This window comes from Labrus mixtus, chromosome 6 (genome assembly GCF_963584025.1).
Source record: "Labrus mixtus chromosome 6, fLabMix1.1, whole genome shotgun sequence".
In the NCBI taxonomy this organism is placed as follows: Eukaryota; Metazoa; Chordata; class Actinopteri; order Labriformes; family Labridae; genus Labrus; species Labrus mixtus.
In genome coordinates, this window is record NC_083617.1 from 9306651 (window position 1) to 9316610 (window position 9960).

The 9960-nt window shown below is 39.3% G+C and overlaps 1 protein-coding gene across 1 annotated transcript in view; it reads left to right on the forward strand.

Annotated features, from left to right (window-relative positions):
• The window catches only part of kcnma1a (potassium large conductance calcium-activated channel, subfamily M, alpha member 1a), a 154739-nt gene extending 145100 nt beyond the window's left edge, over positions 1-9639 (forward strand). Inside the window, exons 31-34 of the mRNA XM_061039882.1 lie at positions 107-225; positions 929-1153; positions 2290-2318; positions 5103-9639. Coding sequence (XP_060895865.1) covers positions 107-225; positions 929-1153; positions 2290-2318; positions 5103-5254 — 525 coding nt within the window. The 3' untranslated portion in view covers positions 5255-9639. The remainder of the gene's footprint in view (positions 1-106; positions 226-928; positions 1154-2289; positions 2319-5102) is intronic.
• The last annotated feature ends 321 nt before the right edge of the window (positions 9640-9960 follow it).

Here is a 9960-nt window from a genome sequence, read left to right on the forward strand (position 1 = left end):
CAATGCAGAACATTCAGTACTCACCACAACTATAGCAGAAAATTACATTTACTCTGGCTGCCCTACAGTACCACTCTGACTGTGTCTTTGCTTTTGTGTCCCTCAGGACGGCGGTTGCTACGGGGACTTGTTCTGTAAAGCACTGAAGACGTACAACATGCTGTGTTTTGGAATCTACAGATTGAGAGACGCTCATCTCGGTTCCCCGAGCCAGTGTACAAAACGGTACATTATCTGCCAATACCCTCTGTCAAAACAGATGTGATTAAAAAAAATGAGCAACTAGTAAATGAAATTAAATATATCAAATTTAATTAAATTCAAAACTGACAATCGAGATGAAATACATGTGATGTAATATCAAGTCTGTACTTAATATATTATATGCTATAAAAGTCATATACTGTCAAACATGATCATATAAAATCGATATTGTTCAGGTTTTTAAAGGTCGCGCAAACAGAATTCAAAGTCATGTGTAACAGTTATATATGTGTCAGTTTAAACCTATTCTTCATTTCATATATGAGGTTCTGCATCTTGTTAATTGTGATCATTTTCATTTCGACCCAAACAAACATGAAGTGTCACGTATTTCTGTTGTTCCTCAAAGTCAACATCAACTCATTTCTACATGGAATATACTGTTAATAGCAGAGTATAATGTCAAGTTCATGCTCAGTAACATACACATTCATATGTTTGTTTGTATTGATCCAATTCTGTGAATGAAGAACTTAACTTTTTCACATTTAAACATCAACTCAATTTTTTTGTCTGTTGTCTTAATCTGTAGCCTACTGCTCAAAAGTGTTGGAGCAATTACATTTATACTCATGATTCTTCTCATCTGTTTATGTCTCCTCTGTTGTTTGATGCAGAATGATCATCAAGGTTTAATCTCTCTTAACATTTGTTTCCCTGACAGGTATGTGATCACGAACCCACCGTACGAGTTTGAGCTCGTTCCCTCAGACCTGATCTTCTGCCTCATGCAGTTCGACCACAACGCAGGCCAGTCTCGGACAAGCTTGTCCCACTCTTCCCACTCCTCCCATTCCTCCAGCAAAAAGAGCTCCTCTGTCCACTCCATCCCGCCCTCCAACCGGCAGAACCGCAGCAGTAAGACCCGGGAGGGCCGCGACAAACAGAAGTACGTACAATCAAAAGTCTCTTCGTGTTGCAGCTTGCATGTTTAGTGTTTTATACTTGACCTGTAGATTATAGGTGTGTGTGTGTGTGTGTGTTTGTGTGCAGTCTGTGGTGACACATGCACTGGTATACACTGTGTATGGTGTGTTTGTGTGACTTGTGTTTTGCATCCATGCCCGTTGTTTGTGTGTTTTCTTCATAATCATCTGCATGTGATATTCACCCTCACATCACAGCTTTCATAACATGACAAAAGGTTAACTCACTCTATGGAAAGCTGGGCTTCTTTATAACTGTTAAATCCTATTTTTGAATGATGCCTGTGGCATTGTAAACAGTAAGCAACTTGTTTGGATGGCACAGCCATTGTGGTTGAAACAAGCTGACAGTAAAGGCCTCAACCACAGCCCAAAATAATCACATACTGGTACACAACATATTCAGTTTGTTTTCAGTCTATCTGTTGTTTCTGTCTTAATATTGGATCATTTTGGTGTCTAACACGTGTAGTAAATAACTGTTGTTTGGTGGATATTTGTGCACACTTAGCGCACATGATCAGTATGATCATGGATGAAATGTATTGTGACTGACCTTCTGTAGCTGATAGGGAATTCAGAGCTCATTTGGCTTCTTATGAGCTGTTACTCATAATATCATCCATAAGTGGTGTTGATATTTTTATTTATTTATGGTACATCTGTACTGCTTTATTGCATGTCCATGTTGTTAGCCTGTGTAGCAGGTTCCTGTTCCTGTTCTGTTTGTCAAAACATTTTTAATGATTTTGAATTTGGTGAAATACTTTGCTCTTCATGTAATATTAGATCGTATTCTCCCTCTCAAAATATACTCTTTTAATTGAATTTCCATCTGGGAGAGTAACGTAAAGATTGTTTTAAATTGTGACTTCTCTAAAAGCATGCAGATTTGTTACTGTTACTTAAGATAGGACATAGAAATTATTAATGGTAGACGATAAGCCCTCAATACATCTTAAAATGAAGATGTATGATAAATTCTATATACCGTAGTAACAATATGTAAGCCTTGGTTAGATTGATAGTCTTTTGTCAGTTGTGTATTGACTGTAAATACTACTCACTTACAGTAGATTACTTACCTCTCTTTCTGAAGTGCAACAAGGATGAATAGAATGGGCCAAGGTATGCAAGTTAACGATTCTGCATGACTTAGCAACCTTTACCTGGGGTTCTGATCATAACTATGTCCCCTGTGGGTATTGTTATGACGAGGGGAGTTTGTCTTTATTCATTATGTTCTTCAGATGTTAAGTAAACCATGCCTCAGTTTAAGTTTTGCTTTCGTATGGAAAGCAAAGTGTCTGCTGCTGCTCTTGCCTCCTCCCTGCCACGATCAGGGCCATCTCCACATCGCATGAGGTTGAGACGAACCCCACTCCCCCCTTTCTTTGTGCCTTTATCTCAGTTATTCAATCGATGATATGAGTTTTCTTTTTCTCCAGACACACCTTCCTGCATATACTTTCTTTCTATCATTGATCATGCCTTTTTGATTTAATTCAACTTGAGATGGTTTGCATTGTGTGAGAGGTCTGTGTGTTTGTGCATCTTCCCTCTCAGTGAATGCTCTTGACTGTAGCAGACTTTTAGGTGTCATATTTATATCCTTATGAAAAATAATAGGTAAATATTGTACTGGCATCAGCATAAAGCAAAGATTAACAACATGTTGCCCAACTGTACAAACCTAGATCACAGCTCACATGTAGGTCAGACCGATTCAAATCCCCCTGATGCAGCCAATTGCGTACTTCTTCACAGAACTGTAGCAAAATATGTCCAGCCCTGTGCCATCGGTCACACTAAAAAAGTGGGAGGCATGACCAATTTAGAGCCTAAATTGAAGGGGATATGAGTCTGTCCCCTCCTTGTAACCCTGTGCACCTGATATGAAGGTTTGAGGCGACATTGCTAAGTTCCCCGTATCAGCAGCAGACTCTGGAGAGAGATGGCAGACATCTTGCTTCACCTCAGGCACAATTCTGCACATCAAATACCTGTGCTGTTACACACGACCCCTCAGCCTGAAGCTGGCTGACACACATACACATACACACACAGACACAAGCACACACAAATGAATCTCCACACATGCAAGCCTGCATGTACATGAACACACATTCACACAAGCATGCACACACTATCTGCTCCACATAGCAAAGTTAAAATTTGATATTACAACTTTACCCAAGAGGAACTGACATCTTGAATGGCATTGCAGATGTCTGAAGTGCAGGCAGAGAGTTTACAAACTTCTGACAGTTGGCACACTCCCTTTCCTTTCGTCCAACTCGGCTCTGAAACAGTGCTCTCGTAGCCTATTTTAGCATGAAGAGGTTTTCTCTAACATGACCTCATCTTTCAGATGTTCTTTCAAATAATGACTGTCTTCATAAGACAACAAGCTTACTCAGAAATAAAACTGTTCAGTTGTGAATTCCGCCGCCAGGGGGCTCTTAATCAAAATAAAAACAAAAGATGACGTCAAGGCTGGCGGGGAATCATGGTAGTGATTCTCTCTGCGACTCCCCCGTGACCACCCGGTGAAAACATACTCCGTTTCTCCGACCTGAGTAAGACAAGATGTTTACCGACGATGTATCCTTATGCAGCGGTCTTTGACGTAACATCCAGTGTTTCCTTGGCGATTAACGATTAACATTTCTTGTCCGTCATGGCTGCTCATCATGGCGGCTGCTGCGATAAGACACATCCCGTTACAACTATAAAATTACTGATTTCTCTGGCTTTGATAACTTTATGAATATTTTTTCCCACCTGTCTTCTTCTTCTTCCTTTATCCCTATCGTTTTATGAATTGATTCATAGAGGGTACACTGTTTAAGATAAGTGTAAACCTTTGAACTTTGTGCACGTGTCCCAGCCTCAAGGGAAGTTGCAACTGGGCATGATATCTGTTGACATCATTGCATTTACTTTATTTGTGAAAGCGCTTATTCTAGATTTGAATTTGTTATAAATCTCGACAGGATTCCAGTTTGGATAATCAGCAGAAGCATATTTTTTGGGACTACTTCCTTTGTAGACAGAATTGAACTGAAAACTCAAGAAACTGTTTCTGTGAGCACCAAAAAACTAAAATCTGTTGTCCTTCTTTTTTAATTTTTTTTTTTACTGATATAGCATCAGATATCTCTTTGCTGAAGAGAATAGTTTGCATGGTTTACATAGTACACAAAAATTAGATTTCTTTTGAAGTCCAATAGACTAAAATCCCTTTCAAATTAAAACAATGCCCTCACTGACTTCAGTGAATTCAAATAAGATTTCTTCTTACCAGCCTGTATTTGATTATGGTTACTGTGAGGTACTTTCTGTTTGTGTCTACTTTGGCGCACCCTGTAGACAAAGCGGCACCTCTTATCTCTTTGCTGAGCTCGTCCTGTACATGTGTAAGTAGTGATTTTTAACCCTAAAACTTTTACTTTAAAAGTTAAATGTATCACGCATTGAGAACCTTTGCTGTGGAAAATGTGAGAAAAGGCTGTTTCTTCAGTGTGCTGTTTATCTCTTTGACTGACACGTGGTGGTTTCAGACATTTGAAATACCTATGGAGAAATGATCAGTCTGTATGCTGATGGCCTCTCTTGCTGTTGTAGGTCATTTAGACAGTAATATTTATTTCACTCTGTTTCATTAACAGTTAGAAACTCTCACAGGAGCTTTACACAATAACAAGAAACAACAAAAAGACATTTGAAATTGGCTCAGCCCACCAGAAAACAAACTCAATCTGGACCTCAATATTGGTTGCTGATCAAAAAGAATGCTATGCAAATCTATCACTTAAACTGGGGCAGTATGGTTGTTAGGAATCACATGTTTCATCCTTTTCCAAACTAACTCTACCTCCTCTTCTCCCTCTCTCGCCCTGTCCTCTTTAGAAAAGAAATGGTTTACAGATGAACCAGAAAATGCCTACCCACGGAACATTCAGATCAAGCCCATGAGCACTCACATGGCCAACCAAGTCAACCAATACAAATCCACCAGTAGTCTGATTCCACCAATCAGAGAAGTTGAAGATGAATGCTGAACACGACAGGGTTTTCTTGCTGACTCACCAGACATCTGTACGCGCTTTCAAAAGAGACGAGAAAAGATCGCCTGTGGAGGAGTGACGATGATGATCACAGGGATGTTGAAGACTAAAGCATTTCTCTTCTCTCATTCTTCGAATCAAGAGTCGGACAGGAACCCAAACTGGACGGACCTCCTATGTGTATACCTTTAATGTTACTTCCATGCTCTTGGACATTGTTTTATTTATTAATGTATCCATAGTGATGTACATAATGACAATCAAATAAGGATTGTACAGCCCCTTCCCCCTAGCACTTTTTGGAATTATTTTAAGAGTTGACAAAAAAAAAGAGTACTTCCTGTAATTCTTTGCAATATTTCACCTCTTCGTGTGACCAGACTCAACGGCTGAGGCCACTGGTTCTCGGAGGATGAGGGTTGCAGCGATGAGCTGATCATATCATATCTCCCAAAGAGCTGCCCAGATGCTTCAAGTTAAACCAGCTGGGTTCATTGACTTCATATCTCCTGTCTGCTTCTGTTCTATTTGCACTAAAACTGAATAAGTTTCTTTTGACAGAACAACTTGAACCATCTGATTCCCCTTCAAATCAAATATTGTGAAGGAAGAAAGAAAGGGATGGAGGGCTGCTTGGCTTCAAAGGCATACTAATCTTGTTCTTAGGTTGTTGTACATCATGTCGTCGCTTAAGGTTTGCTACTTCTCCGTTGACTCGTCATGTTGAGTGGCAGCATTCCAGTCCTGCAGAAGAAATTCATCTCACAAACCAGTAGACTTAAACAACTTAGAGGATGGTGCAGTGTTGGTGTTTGCTGGCTGAAAGAGAAAACCCTGTACCTACATGTCTTCTGCTGATACGTCAGATCATAATGCCTGTGACTCTGTTTTCAGCTCCTATCGCATGATATGTGCCTGAGCCCCCTCCATAACAGATACAGGGTGGTTGATCAAGCTGAATACCTGAGAAGGATGAAAAAAAAAAACCTTCTCTGTCCTTCATGCGTTAAGGAGCTTTTATGTTATGTACAAGCTGTGTGTGTGTGTGTATGCATCGCAGCCATTTGTCCTGCTGGTGTTGCGCTGATCAGTGCTGTCGTCTCCTCCATCAGCTTGTACGTGATGGTGAATCTTTGAAGGAACAGCATGTGTGATTTCAGCTCAAAAAAATGAACGTCAAGGTTGAATTTATGAAGAAAAATCTAGAGGGTTTGGATCTACTAACAAAAAACTGTTGCATCAAAACCAAAATCCCCAACTATGTTTGAGCCTAACACGAACAGCAGCGGCGTGCCCACCGTTAACACTTTGCCGTGAATTCTGCGGCAAGAATTGGGATCACAAAGACGAGTGGTGTATTTTCTGAATGTTTTTCTGTTAATAATGACTAAGAGAAATGCCACATATTGCGTAAAAGTGGGCATCAATGGGTCCTCCTTTAATCGGAGCAACTGCCTGGCACAGGGTTGGCACAGAGGCAGTAAAGCGCTTGGATGTTCTCTGTCGCCAATCCAGATGTTACACGCCTCAAAACTCTCAGGAGTTAAAGATGCTGTTCTGTCCCCCATTGTGGGAAAAAACGCTCAAACATAGTTGGGTGGAAACGCAACCATGCCACAGACTGCTAATAAGGACACTGGAGAGGAACCGGTGTTCTTCATGTCAGCCTGTGTGCCACAGAAGAGTGTATTTTGCACATGTTTAGGAATTGATCGATCCAAATCCAGCTGTGATGGAGGATTGAGGTGGTAGCCTTGTTTATCCTGAAACATAAACTTATATACAAAATATTAAGTTGGATTTATACATATAAACATAATTATTTTGTATCCATACACATATTCAACTTGTAATTATTTTTCTAGAAAAGAGCCAAGTAATTAAAAAAGCAAGTATTATAAGATTTAAAAAGAGTTAAATGATATCTTTAACGACTTCATATCAAATGATTTAGTGTTCCACTATATCACCTTTATTTAACTTCATACTCAGACAAAAGATTATTTTTTTATCACCTAACCCCACGTTAACAAACTGCGTCACTCTGGAGCCAGTGAGGCTTGGTCTAGCTTGCATTGTGAAACCACCATCTTCAGCCTGGCAGCTCAGCTCTGTTGAGTGCTTGTAGAAATCAATGAATGCTCACCTCGTTTAGTCGCACTGATGAGCAATTACCAAATAGTATGTCTGCTGCTTAGCATTGCTAGCTACCAACATGCAGACAGAGGAACAGATGTAGAGGAGGGAAAGAAATGTCGTGTTTAAATTGAGCGCAAATCCGAGCAGAATGAATAAAGAGAAGACGACTGTGTGTGCAGGCCAGAACTGAATGACCTTCATTAGATATGTTTGACCTAAATTAGGTCCCTGGTGTAGAGAAAGAGTGTGTACTCTACAGCACAGTGTGCTGGTGTTATCAACAGAATATGACACGGAGATGCTGCCAGGTCTCCGCTATAGACTGTAAAAAGTAAAACTGACATAAATAATTTAGGATTATGCGAAAGAACATAATAATGTGTTACATATGTCTGTGTAAATTCAACCCATGAGAATAGGCCACATTTCTTTTTCAAACCAAATGATCAGAGCTTCAATGTCTGTCTATTGGATGTGTTGCAACTATACTGAAGCCTCATACACATTGTCCTGAAGTGAACTTTGAACTGTGATTACATCGTCGTCACACTTTGTAGCAAATAGATTTCTTTTCAGAAGATATGTTAGTAATATGTATGTTTAATTGGGTCGTTCACGGCATGTTTGCCAGCCTGAAAAATAAGGAACTACTCATATTTGATAATGGCAATGACGCATTATACATAGAATTGACAAACTGATTGTTGAGCTAAAAAAAAAAAAAAAAAAGATTAATGTCGATGTTGAAAATGAAAGATCCTGGATTCCTGTAGGGATGTCGAGGTTTTATGAGTAGGAAAAGTGAGGCGGGATTTGATCTGGTTAATCGGCCATCACAACGATGGGAGGTAGCACCAATTCAGCAAAGGTTATCAAAAGAGAGAACATCCTTAATTTCCCTGTTTAAATGACTTTGTGTTATTACAGGGTTTACATTCCATTTTGTCAGCTTGTCATCTGTCACCACTGCTTCTTATTTGTTTACAGAGTATTGCTTTGAGATACTTAAACATAGCATTGCTCAGAAATAAAACGGAACATGCTGCAAACTGGCATCAATACAAACTCGCAAAGTAATGCACCATTTGTTTTCATTACACTTGACTACTGTGCTTTTTCTACCTGAACACTCATTGTGCGACTCATACAGGCATTATTTTACAACACTGGACTGAGATGTCTCTTCTTCCTACACCTTTTCAAATGTCTCTTTTTATGTCTAGATGTTTTTTGTTTTTTGTTTTGCATTGTATACCTCTAAAGATTTTTAGAGTTTTTTTTGAAGTGCCATGAAGAATTTAGTTACGCAAAGCATCCTTCAGTCATTCAGGGGACACAAGCTCGCTATGACCGAGCTGAGTCCGTGTGTTTTCCACTGTGAGAACGGTGTCTTGTACTGACATGGAGAACATCCAAGCCATCAATGCCTCCATGTCAGTATAGTGCCAGGCAGTGCACGAGGTCAAGAGGAGGACCCATATTAAGTCCCACTATAACGAAAAGTGGCATTCAGGAAGTCTGAGGGGCTGCAGGAGCGGAGAGAGATGGATATGGTATATACATATTGTCTCTACTGTGTTTGTTTCCAGGTTATTAGGTTGTCATGTTGTGTATTTACATACGGATGACTGAAAGATGCATTTAAAGGCCCAGTGCCTGTAACATCACATGTGTTTTTGTACACGGAACAAATCAAAGACTATGATGCGTAGTACGTTTCTGTCACAGTATGTTGCATCATTTTTGTTAATCTATTTGTTGCTGTAAAGGATGGATATAATAACTTATTTGCTGGGAATTGTACCAGATATAATAGAACATATAATACTTATGGGGGATGGGAGGTGGGTCTCAAGTCTTAAAAACACATTGAGATTGCATTCAGCAATTTTGATGTTTCTTTTTTTAAGAAATGTTCCTTCTTTTTTTTTTTTGGCTGCCTATCAGTTCAGGAAGCATTCAGGACATTGCTCTTGCGTATCACAGATAAGATTTGTTGGCACATCTTCATTGCAGCAAACAGGAGTTCGACATAGCAGTCTAATTAGTTTGGATGTGTTCTAGATATGACGGATAAATGGATTATTTGATGGTGCTGAGTTGATCTACCTGACTCTGTCAAATATAATCTGCTGATAAATATACTGTCTTGTACAAAAAGTTTGTACATAGATTGTACATGGTTTCTTTTTGTATTTTCTCAAATTAAAATGGATGTATTTGTGTTCTAAACAATGAAACTCTCCTCTTTTTATTCAAACTACAAAGACATGCTAACATCTCTGTACATTTTTCGTTTGATGCTACAGTTTCAGAGGAAAATGTCGTTTGAAGATTGAGATATGTGTTTATAATGTATACCGCCTTGTTATCCATAAATATATTGTATTTATTTATACACAAACTGCACACCATTAAAGGCTGTATATGCGATTTTTTGATCCAGCAGATGTCGCCCTTGAGCACCAGCATGAAACCAAAACAACTCGCGCTGCATTGTTGTGTTAGCATGCTAATGCTAGCGACCTTTATTATGCTCGTATCTTCACACTGCATGTAAA